The following is an 18,937-nucleotide window of genomic DNA, read 5'->3' on the forward strand; positions in this document are numbered from 1 at the left end:
AAGCAATGTTTCAAAGTTCATAGAATAACCAAACGTGGTTATTAGTAGGTAGGTTCATAAGAAGCATCCCAGAGGGAGTGTTTCATTTAGACCACGGGGGGATACAGTGTCCAATATATGAATCCACCTGGATTCTCTTCTCAACAGGGCTTGTTCCCGGTCACCCCCTCTTTCCAAAGGAGGTTGGTAGTCTATAGCCATACACCTGAATGTCGGGAGGGTATGGCCTTCCGCTAAGAAGTGTTTTGCCACGGGTTGCATGGCTTTTCCTTCCTTCCACGCTTTGCTGATGGCAGATCGGTGGTTGCTAATTCTCTCACGGAGAGTGGTACATGTTTTCCCAACATAATATTTGCCACATGGGCAGGAAATGATGTAGACGATGTATGTGGAGGTGCAACTTAGTCTCTCTCTTATCTTGATTCTCTTGCCAGTGTGTGGATGAGGGAAGTCAGGGCCTGTCAGTAAACTTCTGCATGTCACGCAATTTGGACATTTGTAACACCCCAGTTTTTTCTTTTGTGACAGCCAATCCGTTTCCGTAGTCTTAATGCCTTTAAAATCAGTGCGCACTAATAAATCTTTGAGGGATTTGCCTCTGCGAAACCCCATCATTGGTTTTTTGGTTGCATGCAGTGAAAGAGACTCGTCCATGTTCAACATGGGCCAATGTTTGTTGATGCTAGAGGTAAGGTGTTTAGATGCAGCTGAGAAAGTAGTAGTAAAGATCAATGGAGTATTTATCTCAGTCTTCTGTTGTTTTTTTGATAGTAGGTCGCTTTGTGTGTGTTGTAAAGCTTTATCCAACTGTCTGCACAAAAGGTCCTCTGAGTAGCCTCTTTCAAGAAACCGATTGAACATGTCACGAAGTTGTATTTCAGCTGTTTCTCTTACGTTGTTGTTCCGTATTACTCTTAGAAACTGGGAATATGGGATGCCCCGGATTGTAGCAGGTGGATGGTTTCTGGAGGCGTGCAGTATAGAGTTGCGATCCGTAGGCTTCCTATATAGACTGGTGCCCAATTTGGAATCTTTGATGAAGATGTTTAGATCCAAAAAGTCAATGTTATCCATGTCATAATTAATAGTGAGTTTGATAGGGCTGTTTAGGTCATTTAGGTGCTGGTAGAATGACTGGAGGGCCTCCTGTGTATCCACCCATATCATGAACAGGTCGTCGATATATCGAAAGTAGGTGAGTATAGACAGGCCAATCATTGGAAGGATGTGCAGACGTTCAAAATTTAGCATGTAAATGTTTGCATATGAGGGAGCTAGTGCACTTCCCATAGCCGTTCCGGACACTTGCAGGTAGAAGGATCTCTCGAATCTAAAGAAATTCCTAGACAAAGTCAATTCAAGAAGTTGTATGAGGAATTCTGTGGGTACAGATTTTGGTGGTGTAGTGATGAATGCTTCTCTGCATGCTTGGATCCCTTGGTCATGCGGAATGACAGTATATAAACTCTTCACATCCATTGTTACTAATATGCTGTTAGGGGGAATGCAATGTAACTCATGCAATCGTCTGATTACATGACTGGAATCCTGTGTATACGATGCCATGGTCTGTACAATTGGTTGTAAGTGAAAGTCTACGTAAGTAGAGATAGATTGATAGAGAGAGCCAATGGCAGAGATGATTGGTCTTCCTGGAGGAGCCGAAAGGGATTTATGGATTTTTGGTAATGTATATATTATGGGAGTTCTTGGATGGTCGGTCAATAGGTATCTATAAGTGTCCTGGTCTATCCATCCAGCGTTCTTGGCTAGTAGAAGAAACTCATCCAGTTCCCGTTTGAATTTGATGGTCGGGTCCCCAGGGAGGGGCCTGTATGTTGTAGAATCTGATAGTTGTTCCAGGATTTCATTTCTGTAATATGTGTAGTCCAATAAGACAATGGCACCACCTTTGTCGGCTGCTCGTATTACCAAGTCTGGGTCTGCTTTAAGGGATTTGATCGCTTGTCTCTCAGGGGGAGTCAGATTGCATTTAGAGTTAAATTTCTTTTCTGTACTCATAATGTCTCTGCTTAAGATGTTACCAAAAGTTTTGATCGGAGCGGGGGTATTAGGGGGCTCAAAGGTACTCTTATCCTTAAATGTCGGAGTACTGCTTCTTGGTGAATCTTTGAAGAATTCTTTTAATTTCAATTTCCTCTGAAATTTATGAATATCAACCAATATGTCGAAGGTATCCGGGACAGCACTAGGGACAAAGGAGAGTCCTTTGGATAAAAGTGATGTTTCACCTGCAGACAGTGTGTGACGGCTTAAATTAAAGATTATATTTTCTTGCCCCTTGGAGGTTTTCCTCTTATTATGCCTCCCGCCTCGTCTCGTGTGCGTTCTCTTCCTGTTTTTTCTTTTGTACTCTGAGATCTTGTAGCCACCCCTAAAAAAGAGTTAGAGTTTGTATTCTCTGGTCCAGCGTCTGAATCTGTAGACTGATCAGAGCTGTCCACGGTTTGGAATGAAGAAGCCCTGTTGAGAAGAGAATCCAGGTGGATTCATATATTGGACACTGTATCCCCCCGTGGTCTAAATGAAACACTCCCTCTGGGATGCTTCTTATGAACCTACCTACTAATAACCACGTTTGGTTATTCTATGGACTTTGAAACATTGCTTGTTGATATATTAATCGTTTTTTCCACACTATATCCTACTGTCTCTAGATATTGTGCCAGTATCCTCTATTGTCAAAATTTCTTTTGTTCACAGTTCTTTGCCGCTAGTTTTACTTTTCCTTGCCACCCTACCCATGATTTAGCCTGGCATTATGATGCCACGGGCAGTACCCCCGACACACTGCAACATCCTTTGGTCGTGCTGTGGAGCATTTGGCTGACTCTGGCTCCCTATCCTGTCCTGCTGTGTGTGAGAGGTGCAAGTAGGGGCAAACATTGGCCAACGAATATCCAGCAAGACTAAATGCAGTTGGATGTATTGATAAGCGTTAACTCGCAAATCATACACCCCAATGCTGCAGTGTCCGTGCCTTGGGAAAACAGCAGGGGAGCGCCACCGTTGCTACAACGTAGCAATGTTGGTTACAGCTCCCTGCTGTCAATCGGAATGGAATGGCCTCTAATGTGTAAGTACGCGCAAGTATGCGCATGACGTATTTAGCTCCGCCCCCTCCGTGCCTGCAGCCGCGAGACACACACAGCCTACAGGACCCTGGACGAGGACCGAGTCCTGCCACATCCACACGCTGGGAACACGATCAGTGCAGTACAGAGGCTCCTGGCCATAGCTAATGAGGTAGGAACTGGTAAAGAAATGTCATGCGGTTTTGCTTTTATTCTTCTCACTTCACTACCAGGTGCCACAGTAACTGGGTTTGTTTACACATACACATGGGTTGCCTAGCAACCATTTTTGGCGCCATAATCTGAATTTAAGCGTCTCACTGTGCACAAAGCTTTTCACTCCCTGATGAAAGTTCCTGTGAGGAACTGAAACGTTGGTTCAGTCCAATAAACCTCCTTTTTTATCTTCAAAACGTTTGTGTTGCTGTAACTTCTTGGTGTGCCGTCATCCTGCATTGCTTATATATATATATATATATAGATATATATACATAAAAACGAAAAACAACAAGTTAGTTCTGGGATGTTGGCCAGCTGTGGTGCATATATAAATTTGGTAAATTTTAACTTGTATAACCTGATTTGTAAATTTTAACTTGTATAACCTGATTCGCTCGTCTGTCACGTTGTTTTTAAAGTTAAATAACACATGTAAACTAACAGCACTTTGATCCTAAAGATTGGACACGTATTTTATAAACAATGTTGCAAACAGCACATGTTTTTAGAGATTCACTTTTGCTACTTTATTTGCAACTGTTTCAATATATATGCACACATTTTTTTCTATGTTAAACAGGTGCTTTTTTCCTACTCTTAACACAGTTCCACTTGCTTGTTTACAATGGTTGCCATGACAACCAGTGTTTTTAGGCACCATTCACTTCTGGGGGAGGGTATTTAGCAGTTTGTGTTGGTCACAGTGTGTGTGTGTGTGTGTGTGTGTGTGTGTGTGTGTGTGTGTGTGTGTGTGTGTGTGTGTGTGTGTGTGTGTGTGTGTGTGTGTGTGTGTGTGTGTGTGTGTGTGTGTGTGTGTGTGTGTGTGTGTGTGTGTGTGTGTGTGTGTGTGTGTGTGTGTGTGTGTGTGTTCAGCAGTTGCCTCTCGATGTCATTGTACATATAATCCATAAATGTAGTATACAGTTATGGATTATATGCTCAAATGCATATTGCACACAGCAATGCTATATCATATATAAAGAATAATTATACTTTATGTAGGTAGTTTACTTTCAACAGAAATAAAATGAAAGCTTTAATACAGTATTTCAGAAGACAGTGAAAGAGTTCAAAAGTTTAGAAACAGGGAGATTAGAAAAAGGCACAAGCAAATGGCTACGCTAAGCTGGCGGTCAGCGGATGTATTCTATAATGGTTTGGATGTAAGAACAGTTATGTTTTTATCTGATGTATCAGCATTTGTGGCTAAAAAGGAACTTACTGGCACAGCTCTGTGTCCCATTCCAATGTGTGAATATTGAAGAGCATTGTTCTGCTGGCATTGGTCACATCGGTACAATGCACGCCTCCATTCTTTGCACCAGTCAGACTCTATGCACAAGGAAACAAGAACAACATTAGTTCAATTTTACATACCCTTTATTAAAGTGATAATGAGAACCAATGGTTGTAATATATATATATATATATATATATATATATACACAAGGCTAGCCCGACTTGTATACATATTACAATAATGAGAACCAGTGATTGCAAGACTTTTCCAACTCAATATTTTATGAGAAGTATTCAAACAGTTGGCCCTAGCTATGACTTTAACTCCCTTTCTGGAATGTTAGAGGGGTGTCAACTTTTTTCACTGCTCATCACAGTCTGGGTCACATTAAAGAAAACAAACATAAAAAGCAGTTGCATTGTATCAATTTTTACTAAATACACATATAATTCTATGTATGCACAGTATGTATATATACTGTAAGTTTATTTATAAAGCGTTGTAAGGATATTCAGCTATGTACAATCTTACAATAGATAAAAGAACACACAGGGAGGACAAGTAACATTATAAATACAATAAATATATATAAATACAGAAAGCTTAAGTGGCATGTGGTAAGACAGAGATAGACAGTAGGAAGGATGTCCCTGCCTGGACTGGGAGTCAAAATAAGCCCTAGCATTCCTAGTACAAAGAGGCCCAAACAGCCCCCACCAGCCCACTTAATAGTCACTTTCTAAAGCATCTTTCAGCAGCCCCTCTGGCATTTGCCAGATCCACAGATTGCCAGTCTGGGCCCGGTCCCTGCCTTGTTCCGCTTAGAGGCTAAGTCAGTTGACAACACAGGCACAGATTGAAGGGCAAAAAGTGGACAAGGTTAAGGCATTATCCCTTAAAAAAAAGTTCAGTGTAAAAATAAAAACTGGGTAAAAAGATAGGCTGTGCAAAATAAAAAATGTTTCTAATATAGTTAGTTAGCCAAAAATGTAATATATAAAGGCTGGAGTGACTGGATGTGTAACATAATAGCCAGAACACTACTTCCTGCTTTTCAGCTCTCTTGGTTTACACTGACTGTTTACCAGGCAGTAACCAATCAGAGACTTGATGGGAGGCCACATGGGTCATATCTTCTTTTGAATCTGAGCTGAATGCTGAGGCTCAATTGCAAACTCACTGAACAGATATGTACCATGTGGCCCCCCTTCAAGTCGCTGACTAGCTCAGAGTTATAGAGATGAAAAGCAGAAAGTATTGTTCTGGCTATTATGTTACAAATCCAGTCACTCCAGCTTTTATACATTAAATTTTTGGCTAAAAAACTATATTAGAAACATGTTTTATTTTGCACAGCCTATCTATTTACACAGTTTTTATTTTCAAACTGAACTGTTCCTTTAAGAGTCAGGATAAGACTAATGTTCTAGTGCTCCCAAAGGTAGAATCTGATTTTTTTTCTTGAAGAGATAAAGAGAGCACTCGTTATGGAGGAATTCAGTAAGTGCCATACACTAAACCTCAGCTGAAATTTAAATAATGTTTTTTTTCGCATATAACTGTATGTAAACAAACAAAAACACGGCAAAGGAATGTTTCCTACATGCTCTTGTTTTACCTGTTTAAGCAAATCAAAACCAGGTATGGGGTCAAGGAAAGGGACAGGTTGAAGAATTAGTGTGCTCTTATTGGAGGTCAACTGCCGCTTGTGATGCCATAAATGATCCTACCCTGACTAATGCCTGTTTGTGGGAAAGGTCTATAATCAAAATAACCAAATAAAAAATCAGCAGTCAGGTGCAAAGACCTGTGGACATGAAATGCTGAAGGGCTACATTAATAAGAAGTAATTAATTTAAACATCTGTTTTCATATTTCTAAATAACTGTTGTTTGCATTTGCATCCTGGACGAAAGAGTAAAAAAATACATAATCACCAAAGTAATACGGCTCAATGGAATGGACTTCAATGAAAATTTCTATAACCAATCCATCATTACATTGTAAGTATCCATTACATTTTTTAGATGTTTTAGGTATGCCACAATAACAGCATGCAACAGAAGATTGATCATGGCCTAATTTACTAAGAGAGGTGCAGGTTCCTCAAGTATAGTAATGAGATGTTGCTTTAATTATTCTAACTGCTATTTTCTGAGTAGCTGCTATGAGCACACACTGCAAGATCCAAAGAGTGTGATAGCATAAACACACTAGTGCAGCCCAAGATGCAGAATTCTGGTACTGCTGAGACATGAGCAATTGATACGTATATAGGTATTGGACCTGTTATCCAGAATGCTCGGCCTGGGGTTTTCTGGAAGAGGTATTTTTACTAAATTTGGATCTCCATACCTTAATTCTAATTAAAAATGATTTGAATATGAAAATAATATTTATTATCAATAAGGATTAATTATATCTTAGTTGAGATCAAGTACAAGGTACTGGTTCATTATTACATAATATGATTTGATTATAATGGAGTCTAGGGAAGATGCCTTCCCATAATTCAGAAATGGGTTTCTGGATAATGGATCCCATACCTGTATATTGCACGACAGTTAAGTCACTGTAATCACAGTCAAAGTATGATTTATTATTACCAACCAAAATAGCTTTTCTGTGGTTTAGTAATTTTGCAGCCTTGCTAATATGAGCAGGATTCAGAGATTCAGCGAAGGCCAGTATGAACATTCACTTAAAACAATAAAGCACCAAACACTGACCCAAATGATCCAGGAATCAACTGTTCCAAACATTGCTCTTCCCTCTGAAACAGCATGCCTAATCTCTTCCACATTGTCTAGAAGCCATCGAATTTTCACTGCACTGAAGTAAGTGCTAAGCGGAAGACCAGTCCGATTCTGAAAGTTTAACAGATTACAGGTTAATGTATGGGCAGAATAGAGGCAGATCAAGATTTGAGGTGTAATGCTTGGTGAATATTGTAATACATTCTAAAATCACTTTTTAGAGTTCTCTGATAATTGGTGCAATTATTTTAATTTATTTAACCCTGTATATCAAATTGCTGGGTACAATCATACAAAGCGCTCTTAGAGCTAGACCTGCCATTAATAAAATGAGTCCTAATATAATAATGCAGACCCATAAATAGTTTATAGAAAATGGTAATTTTCAGCTAGCTGTAAAGCACCTGAATGGCCCACAAACTAAAGGAAATGTTATATATTTGTTTTATATTACCTTGAAAAAATTCTTATTTTTGCCTGGAATTCTTTTCAAAAGTCGCTCTACAGTTGATTGTGTTCTTAAATCAAGCCAAACTGTAACACAAATAATTAAAATTGAAAACACTGTGTTATAAAATCACTCACGGCAGCTAATTAAATTGAGGCAAACGTTTTTTTTTTACTATAGATCAGTAACTACGGACATCTATGCATTTCGGTCCACTAGGGACCATCATCAGGATGATATGTATACTGTATATGTATATAATTGTGTAGTAGCGGAAAAGGACACAACTTAAACTAACAAACTAGTCCTGCCCCACCACAAGTGGGAGGTTTATTTGCCCTTTTCGGGGCCTGTCTATAAAGAAATTCCAAGTATAGGAACAGTTAACCAGAATGCTCAAAAATTATTAAATTTTTCTGTTATAATAAAACAGTAGCTCGTACTTGATCCCAGCTAAGATATAACAAAAATAAGATAATAATTAATTGAGGCAAAGCAATCCTGTTGGGTTGAATTAATTGTGAAATTATTTTTTGGAGACTTAAAGGGCATCTTCGGTTTTCTTTAGGAAGTGGGTGATGTGGGGAAGAAGCAGGGAGGGGGCACTATGAGAGTACTGGATGGGGCTTTTCAAATTACCTCCTTTAAGGTATGGAGATCCAAATTATGGAAAGATCCCTTATATGGAAAACCCCAGGTCCTGAGCATTCTATATATCTGGCACACCTGTCTATACATGGGCCCTCTCTACCTGTTTTATTGGTGGGTTTTTTGTGTTTATATACACCCAATTTATTGCACAGTGCTTCAGAATATCTTGGTGTTTTAAAATTACATGTTACTAATACTCCTACGGATTTAGTGTTTTTCAGATAAGAGGTCCTTTTATAAATTCTTTTAGTTCTATTAAGTTTAATAGAAGGGTTTATTTGTTGTCAGTATAAATTCATGGTAGCAGAGCTAAAATTAAGTCTTATCCTTTAATATGTGTGTTTAAATAAGACAAAATGGGGAATGGCATTGCCATATTTTGGTGCTTTTGGATTAATAATATATTTCATGAGAGTATGTGCTTGATGAGTCTACTAAGTACTGTTGTGCATTTTATAAAAATATTTTAAATACCAGCACCTCAGAGCATTGTCTTACCTGTTTGAGTAAGCTTGCTATACCAGTCTTTCCCGTCTTATTTAACAATTCCAAGTCAAAGTACTTTTATTTACTACTTACAAGGTAACATTTCTTGTTGGTATTGGAGTTTTAGGGAGGTGATGGCAGTTGTAGTACTTGTGTTTCTTGTATCTTTGCAACAGAATGTATTTCCCTCAGCTGCTTGTCCACAAAAACTGCATTTATATGACTAGGATAAATCTGTTTAAGATTCTTTTTTTTAAAAAAAATCATGGTGTTGTCAACCCAGCATTAGCTATTCAATGGATCAGAGGGCATCTTCATAATGAGTTTTCCATGGATTCTGTGTATTGTGTAACAGCCATCTAGCTCAGAGCCAAATAACTAAATGTGTTTAATTAAAGATTGTGGTGACACATACAGGACATCCGCTCTATGCCTAAAGTGACTGTCTTCTGCAAAAGGGCAAGACTGTTCAAACAAATTAAACTCAAATATCATGAGTAGTGTAGTACTGTAAAAACAGAGCATTTGACACTGCTTTCCCTTTGGTGATGTTGATACTAGCAACCTGTCCCTGAATGATCCACAAGGACATCAGCTTTGGCAGCACAATAATTATACTTTATTGATTAAGCCAAACAACATCCTTATGTTTTTGTGCAATATTAAATAGTGGTAATGTGAGAGACACAGTCAATCATCGAAATTTGGTCATAAAGCATTGTTTCTGTAATCTTCCCGATTACATAGTTTAAATGATCACAAGATACGGGCTGTAAAGCTCGGTCTCAGAGATAAATGCGCCAATCCATATGGGGCTTTTTTTTTTTTTTTTTTTTTTTTTAAAGAGGTCACACGTTTAGTTTCTCTGCAAGTATAAATATGCCTTCTGCCCTTCAGTCCACACACGGGGCAGATTTCAGTGGAAAAAATCCAGAAGATGCAATGTGAACTTTATCCCGCATTCTTTATCCAACGATTCGAAGGATTTTAATCCAACGATCGAAGGATTATCCTTCGACCAAAAAAATTTAGCCAAGCCTATGGGGACCTTCCCCATAGGCTAACATTGGGTTCGGTAGCTTTTAGGTGGCGAACTAGGGGGTCAAAGTTTTTTCTTAAAGAGACAGTACTTCGACTATCGAATGGTCGAATAGTCGAACGATTTTTAGTACGAATCCTTCCATTCGATGGTCGAAGTAGCCAAAAAAAACACTTAGAAATTCGAAGTATTTTTTCTTCTATTCCTTCACTCGAAGTTAATGAATTGGCCCCAAGGTGTCGTAGGATAAATCCTCTTCACATAAAAACTTGTTCAAATACATTTAATATTCAGAGTATTTATCTCAGTCAGGGGAAGTCTGGCCAGAGTATGAGCGTAGACAAAGTATTTGTTTGAAAATGGCCTGCTCTCTGGCTTCTCTAAAGAAGTTAGTCTTGGGGAGCTGCTACTGTAAAGGAGTGTGGGTAGGCAAGAATGGAGTGAATGGAGATATCAAGCATGTAGGTATGTGTATATATATATATATATATATATATATATATATATATATATATATATATATATATATATATATATATATATATATATATATTTGTGTAGTGCTACTTGTATATACAGCACCCTGCATTCACTGGGAAATTGATATTGTTTAAAGACCATTGTAACTATGAACAGGATTCTGGATAATTAGGGAATCCAGTGGTGAGTTTGACATACTGTACACAACAGAGGTAATAGCATCTTGAGATGTCAAGGGATGGAAATCAAAAGGCAGAGGACTGTTCAGCAGGAAATCTCTGTAGGCAGCCCAGGTAATGAAATGCCAGTTAATTTTGGCAGGAACTCACGAGGAAAGGCTACATAAACTCTTTCTGGAACACTCCCATAAAAATGTTGAAGGGGCTGCGATATTATCCCATGAGCCACCCTGAGGCCAGTCTTGCGATTCAGGGTGGCTGCAAAGCTAGTGCAGAGAGCAACATTGTGCGTTGTACTCTAGAAGAGCAAAATGTTTGGTTTAATAACTGGAAATTTGTCTCTCTGCATTTTGCCTCTCCTGGTAACTTGAGGGGATCTGCCTCCTGAGTCATGGTTCCCACCTTTCTTCATGGCAGGAGCAGCTAGACCATGGTGGGATTCTGGTCATGCCCACATATTCAGCCTTTCTGGGATAAAGTCACTGCTTTAAGTACATTATTAAATCACCCAGTCTTGGTATTGACCCTCCTTCTGGTGAACCTCTCCCTAAGATAAAGAGACTGGCTAGTTAACCAGATTCTTACAGCGCCTAAACTTGCTACAGTCGCTACATGGAATTTGTCACTCTGTCAAAGATACAAAAAAAGTATCAGTAACAACCAAATATGTGGCGGCCTGTCTTATGCTAGGACTTCACTTTGAAAGCATGGGTTAACACTGTGCTAGGCTGAACTTTACATTTTTAAACACTAAAGCATACCTCCCAACATTTTGGAAGTAAAAAGAGGGACACAAATTTTTTTTCCACATGTAGCGCAGCAATTTTTTGACCACACCCCTTTCTGTGGCCACACCCCCTAATTAGCATGTTTGTTTTATAAAATTTGGCAGGTTATGAAAGTTTGAAAATATTTCTCCTTATCTAAACGGTGTTTTTGTGTCTCAAAATTGTTACAAAGTATCTTATTTGTACCTGTTAGTTGTTCTGGGCTCTCTGCTGAAAGCCAATTAAGTGAGAAACTTTGTTTCTTTTACTGGCTGTTCAGTGCAAAGAAAAGAGGGACTTTCCAGTACAAATGAGGGACTGCGGGTTGAGCTATCAAAAGAGGGACTGTCCCTCCGAAAAAGGGACAGTTGGGAGGTATGCTAAAGGAGGAAAAAAAGTTTTGAAAAGAAGCTTTATGCAAGTCATCTGACCTTGTCCCTCTGTGTTTAAGAATAAAACCCATAACAGCAAAAATTATAGCTTGTAGTTGACCTCCATGGTTATTACCATGATGTTTTTCTACAGAAAATCTTTTGAAGCAACAATTGAAGATATTGGGGGCCATTTATGAATTCAAGTAGCATGCAAAATGCAATTCTGAATGCAAATTGACATATCTTTACCCATAATGCAGTGTTTTCCCTATAATTCCATCGTAATTGAGGCAGTACTCCCAGTTTCATTTTCCACAACTGTGCCAAAACAGATACACTCTTGCTTGTATTTGCCATGACTGCATCTGCCCAGGAGTGCATGCCCAAAACAGTGGTTGCATCTATTTCACTGAGGGAAAAGTCTGGTGTGTTTATGAATGTAACTTACGATGGTAAGCATCAATAGGCATCACAGTTGCACACCATGCATAAGGAGATATATGATGTATGCAAATACCTTAATGAATTGCATTAATATGCTCTTTTAGTATTGTCCATTTTAAAGCATTAAAAGAAAACATAAAAAAAAACTATGAAAAACATCTGCATTTGCAGAGTGCATTCTTTCCTTGTGTTAGAGATCGCAACAGACCGCTAGAGTGAAATTCCACCTCTCTCCATTCATTTCTATTGGATTTTGAAAGGCATATTCATAAAAGGATAAACTTTTATTTTCACCCATTGATAAATACTCTTTTAAAAATCCCATAGAAATGAATGGAGAGGGGCGAAATGTCACTCTAGGGGACTGTGGTGATCTCTAACTTCACTCTTTGATAAATATACCCCATAGTATACAGAAAACCAATGTTGGCAGTAGACACAATTCTACAGCAAAAAGTCAATAAAAATGCTGGTTATTAAAAAAAAAAAAAAAAAAATAAGACAAGGCAAGGTGTAATAAAAAGAAATGCCAATGTGAAACTCAAAATGTTTTTTTCCTTTTAAGAGATACTGAAATAATTAACTTACTCAGTATAACTTATTTGCCTTAGCTAAACCTCTTTATCTGATTGTTAAACTACACAGGCATTCCAAACAGCAGTGCAGTGAATACTAAGGAGCCACTTAGCTCAAGGGTAATTTATGCTGCTTTGTTTTGTGGGGCTCTGTTCCTTGAGAATTGAGAATTCAGATTGTAAAAATATAGGCTTTTGATGTTTGCCAGAGTGGAAATGGTTTAAGTCACAAAAGTACTATGAAATTGATTCCACCTTGCAAGCCAGTACCTTTTCCCCCCAAAGCTACCATCTTCACACTTTTTTTTTTAATTGAAGCATACAAGTTCATGTTCTTCTCTCTGGAGGTTCAGTTTGGCAGTTTAGTAATCCATTCATACATTATTCAGCACTATGACACATAGAATGTTACCAACTATTACATTAATTCTAGTTTAATAAAACTCAGGGATGGTCCTCTTGAAGGTTAAAGCTAATAAATGTATCAACTAATATACAGTATCAAATAGGAACAGTTTAAACTCAGTTTTGAAGGTTAACCACCCTTTAAGCCAGTGGTTTCCCAATGGTGGGGCTGACTGCCTTGGTGGTGGAGGCTTGGAACAGTGTGTTTGTGTGTGGGGGCATCTTAGGTTGAAGGTCTATTAGTGAAAGGGTTGAACAGAATGTTTATTTACATTGAAGGTGGGGAATTAGAGTATTTGCTGTCCACAATATTCTTGGAACTATGGCTGAATGACTGATACACCAATATCTTTAACCTTGTTGTGTGCTAAGCGGGGGCCTGACTAAAGGTTGAAACTCCAATGGGGCCTTGAACTGAAAGAGTCAAAAACCCACTGCTTTAATAGCGTACTTTGCACTTTACTTTTTGCAGCCATATCTTATTAACACAGGAAAAGCAAATTAGTCAGAGGTGGATTTGATGTAATTGTTTGTACTTTATTCCGGCAGTTGAAATAGGATGTAAAGGAAAAGTAATTCCGGACAATTAAGCTGAGATTCGATCATACGAATCAAGATATGATCGGACTTACCCATCTCCCGACCTGCCACTAACCATTCTGATCAAATAAAGTACAAAAGAACAAATCAGCAAGTTATGTCCGACCAAAGATAGTGACAGTCTCCCTCTGAAAATCGTACGATCATCAATACATGCAGAGATATTACCCACAGCCGACAGAAATATTTTAACCTGTCCGATCGACCAAAAGACCGATTTCCGAAAAATGACGGGACTCTCCACACACGGTCTGAAAATCGTATGAATCCTCGATTCGTACGATCAGATCTTTGCATCTATGGCCAGCTTTAGAGACCATGTTTCTGCCAAAGAAAAACTATGGTATGCAAACTGTTTAGAAACAACTGAATATGCCATCAGCCTAACTTTAGCTGGCCATAGACGCAAAGATCCGATCGTACGAATAAAGGATTCGTATGATTTTCGGACAGTGTGTGGAGAGTCCCGACATTTTTCGCCAGACGGAGATCAGTCGTTTGGTCGATCGGACAGGTTAGAAAATTTCTGTTGGCTGCCGATAATATCTCTGCGTGTATTGCCGATTTTCAGTGGGAGACTAGCTTTGTCGGACATAACTATCGTATGATTGCTGTCAGGGGCAGTCGGCTGATCTGTTCTGTAACTACTTTATTTGATCTGAATGGTAAGACTTTGATCTGAATGGTTAGTGGCAGGTCGGGAGATGGGAAAGTCAGATCGTATATTGATTCGTATGATCGGATCTTGCGTCTGCAGCCAGCTTTACTGACATACCTGTAGGTGTGTTACTAATGCTAATCAGCTGATTGCTGCAAAAACAAGTAGTTGGTTGATAATTTACTTTGCTCAGCCAGCTCAAAGGAACCTTTGCACTTTCACAGTAAACAAACTCCCATATGTTACGCTAGGACTGCACTATACAAGTGAAGGTGAGAACAGCGTTAAAACATTAGACTTAAAATGCAAAATAGAAAAAATTCTTTGAAAGAAGCCAGAGTTTATATAAGCACTGCAAGCTTGAAATCAAAAGACTTCTGTCTCTGTATTTCAATATAAAAACACAAGTCCATGCATTTTGAACCATTTTGGACCAGCAACTCAATTTTATGCTTATGTGCCGTCAGCCAAACTTTTCTCTTGGTCTCAAGTTCAACATATCAAATCCCAGTATAAATATCCAAACATTTAAACACCACACATTGATTTATAAATACCTTTTGACAATATTACCAGCTGGCAACGGTGCAAGAGACAATTATATCCTACGAACGTTTCCTTGGATACTGATAAGTGCATTATAGGAAACAAGGGCAGTTTCTGTATATACTGTATATATTTGTGAAAAGCCTAGGTGCAGTTATATTGGAAATGTGTTTAATAATTTCTACTTCTCATTTCAGAGAGACTATTGAACTCTCAAATGGATATTTTATTGGTTTAATTAATCAATTGTGGAGTAAGCCTTGTGACTTTTATTGCGTATTACCTTACAAGAAGATACAGGGACTTTAAGCTTTCTGGGGAAATATAATAAAGTACAAAGTTTGCCACCATTACTATGAGTATGTTTACTGGGCAAACATTGTACCTTTTATTACATTACTCTTACAGTTTTATTCTAACAACATTTATGTGTTCTATTTGGAGCAACATAAACAAGGCTGAACAATGAATGGGCTAATATGCACACCAATTTGATGCAATTATGCTTTGATTTACAACATGCTCATTGTGCAGTATGCCTGGTCACTGGAAATGTCAAGATGCCTTTTAGCTCAAAGATAACTTATCCTGCTTTATGTGGGGCTGAGGTTCTGATCCTTACAGTATATTGAGAACCCGTACCATAAAGAAAAACAGGGATTTTGATGTTTGCCAAAATAGAAACAGTTTTAGTCATAGATAATTCGTGTATGTCTAAATGTATAAAACATAACAAAATAGGCTGTGTCCATATATTTCCTCTGTAGCTTGTAGGGGAGGGTCATGCTCAAAAAAGCTTGCAGTCTAAAAGGTAGGGTAGTGAAACTTAAGATGTGGGTAAAATGTATCCTGTCAGTCTAGATATTGGCGGCAAGTGTGTACTCAAAAAAATGGTAAACCAGTAGTCAGGGGATTTTGCAAAGAATAAGAGTGGTATGAAAGGTAGGCAAGTTGTTAGCTTGGATGAAGAAGTGGGAATTAATAAAATGTTACAAGGACTGGAGGCTCTTACAACTTTCCTGTTCATTACAAATTAAGAGGATCTAGATGTAAAAAAGCAAAAAAATGGAAATAAATCTTTATGGAGAGCTGGGATATTCTATAGAGTTTTACAGACATTGTTCACATCAGTCCCTGACACAGTGGAGCTTACAATCTAAGGTCCTTATCACATTCAGGCATTATGATAATCTTTATCAGGAGCCAGTTAAAGGAGAAGGAAAGCTACGGGGGGATTTTATTGCCAATAGATTAGCTGCAATAGTGCAAGCTAGAATGCTATATTTATTCTGTAGAATGTTTTACCATACCTGAGTTAAAAGCTCTAGAAACTCTCTGTTTGTTTAGAATAGGAGCTGCAGTATTAACATGGTGTGACATCACTTCCTGCCTGAGTCTCTCCCTGCTCTGGGCTCAGATTACAGCAGAGAAGGGAGGGGTGGGGGGAGAGGAGCAAACTGAGCATGCTCTTGCCCAGGGCAAGGAGGTTTAAGCTGAAGGCAGGAAGTCTGATACAGAAGCCCATGTGTACACAATAGAAGGAAAGAAATGCAGTGTTTCTTTTGACAGGGGACTCAGAGCAACATTACTTTGGGGGTTTACTGGTATATTTAGATGGACCTTTCTGATAAGGCTTACTTAGTTTTAACCTTTCCTTCTCCTTTAACCTGTCTGAACGGTTTTGGAGTCTGAAAGGAAACCAGAGCATTGGAAGGGCACAAGAAGGGGGAAAGCAGAATGTTCAGTACAATTTGTGACCCAAGAGTAAACAGTTCTTTGTTCACAACACTGTACCTAAGATAAATATAATGCTTTTGTATATCTCTAATGACTGAAGAACACAGAGTACTCTTTTTACCTAAACAATGGCATATAAATGCATTTACGCCATCACTGTGCAAACCTCATGATAAATTAGATATATTACATTGAGTCTTCCTTAGCCTTTGAGTTTTCATCCTGATAAGCAGCGCATAATGTATTAATAATCAGTGTACAACACAAAGATATACATCAACTAACTGTATAAACTAATTACACTGTGTTTACAACCAGCTTGTTAGTTGGTTGACTTTACACTTTACGTTGTATTTATATTTGGTTTAGTCGGCATTAGTGTTATGAAGAATATTTTGTTGTTGTTGAATCAAACTTACCCCCCCCCCCAGTTAAATTGTGGCTATACACAGTGCATAAAATAGTTAATGAGTGAGATCACTGCAGTAAAACACCTACACATCAAAGTTCAGGTTATAGTTTTTCTTTGCGGAAAAATGCAGTTTTAGTGTGTGAATGTGTTCTTGGGTGGCGGGGATAAGGTATCGAACTGCATTTTAATGTGATGCGAACTTCAGCATTTTGTATGACAATTTTATTAGATTTAGACAGATCTCTTTCAATTATAAAGCATGTCTATGTCACACACTTGCACATAATGAGCAAGCTAGGGTCATTGTTAATTATGCCCACACATGTCCCAACATGGGGGCCAGAGTGAGACTAGGAACCCAGAAATTTCAGGGTTTCCACACAGGCTATGCCTATAATTGTTACAAACCTTCCCCAAGTGAATCACATATTAATGTCATTTTTCTGCTGCACACAATGTCATGATGCCATTCCCACTGCAAAGATTCTAGCTATATCTTGCATTTGTTTCACTGCTACATACAATGAAACTAGCAAGCATTTTGGCACAATGCATGCAACTGAAGTGGGTGCAACTCACCACGCACCTAAAATGCTGCTGGAATCTAGGAAAAATTCTGCATTAAAGGTGACACAATATGACAAATTGTGTTCAGAAACTGCAAAGCAGGGCTCGAAAGGAGCACAAAATGCAAATTTTTGCGAAACAAACAAAAACTGAAGGAAATCAAACTAAAAATAAAATTGTCGGAATTGATTCATTCAATTTAACACAGTACTGCATTATTTTTTTAACAAAAATGAGAGGCAGACAGGAATAATAGCAATAAAGCCACATTACTCACCAATAGCATTGTACAGAGGCTCTCCTGTTGTCTTGTCCCACACCACAGTCGTTTCCCTTTGGTTACTAACTCCAATTGCTAAATAATAATAAAGGAAAGCATGTCACAATATTAATAAGAAAATGAAATTACATTTGGATCCTTTCAATGATTAGCAATTTGATCTCCTGCTTGACAGTTTAGCTTTCTCAAAAATTCTAAGGGGGTAGTTTATTTGCTTTTTAGTATGAAAGACACAAAGGGGCAAATTAATCAAAATGTAGGATTAGAACTCACCTCAAAAAAAATTCACTCCTATGGGATTTTTAGAAGCGGATTTATCAACAGGTGAAAGTTAGATTTTACTATTTGATGAATACAATTTTAAAAAAATCCCATAGGAATGAATAGAAAGTGAGTGATCTTTTTTGTGGGGTGTTCTAATCTCAAATTTTGATAAGTTTGCCCCAAAGAGATGCTAAGACAATTTGTTATTGGTTTTTATTAATTTGAAATATTCTGAAGATTTGTCATTCAGAATTTAAGCTCCCTTCGGGCTATTGCAATCCTGAATCTATGGCAAAGCAAGAATGGAGGAAAAACAGAAATGTCCTTGACAGGTTTCAAGAAGAAAATAGTGTTAAGTAGTGTAATAAAAAAGTTGAAAAGTGAATGCTAACCAGTCATATCATGACCAAAAAGTTACAGATTAAAATGACAGCTATTGGCTAAGGGACAGTACTACCTTAATTTATATTTGCCCCATGGACTTAAATATTAGGAGCTCAATGTATATTTACTTAATTTTTTCTTTACAAGCCCTAGCTTCAATGAAATGTTACTTGCTCAGCTGAGGTTTTAGCCTTGCTAAAATAGCCATTGTCTCTCTGTGAGGCTGGCCACAAGCTTACTTATTACCTCCCACAGACCTCCTATGTATGAAAAGATGTTATTTTGGTAAAAGCCAGCTTAACAGGACCACAAGTACCACTCTTCATAGCAA

General features: G+C 38.2%; 1 protein-coding gene across 3 annotated transcripts in view; it reads right to left on the reverse strand.

Annotated features, from left to right (window-relative positions):
- Positions 1-18,937, reverse strand: part of gk.L (glycerol kinase L homeolog) — a 57,880-nt gene that overhangs the window by 27,523 nt on the left and 11,420 nt on the right. For all 3 annotated transcript variants that reach the window (XM_018247047.2, XM_018247046.2, XM_018247048.2), the window contains exons 4-7: positions 17,956-18,033; positions 7,765-7,844; positions 7,284-7,421; positions 4,537-4,646 (exon numbers count right to left, since the gene is read on the reverse strand). In XM_018247047.2, coding sequence (XP_018102536.1) covers positions 4,537-4,646; positions 7,284-7,421; positions 7,765-7,844; positions 17,956-18,033 — 406 coding nt within the window. The remainder of the gene's footprint in view (positions 1-4,536; positions 4,647-7,283; positions 7,422-7,764; positions 7,845-17,955; positions 18,034-18,937) is intronic.

Source organism: Xenopus laevis, chromosome 2L (assembly GCF_017654675.1).
Source record: "Xenopus laevis strain J_2021 chromosome 2L, Xenopus_laevis_v10.1, whole genome shotgun sequence".
NCBI classification, from domain to species: domain Eukaryota; kingdom Metazoa; phylum Chordata; class Amphibia; order Anura; family Pipidae; genus Xenopus; species Xenopus laevis.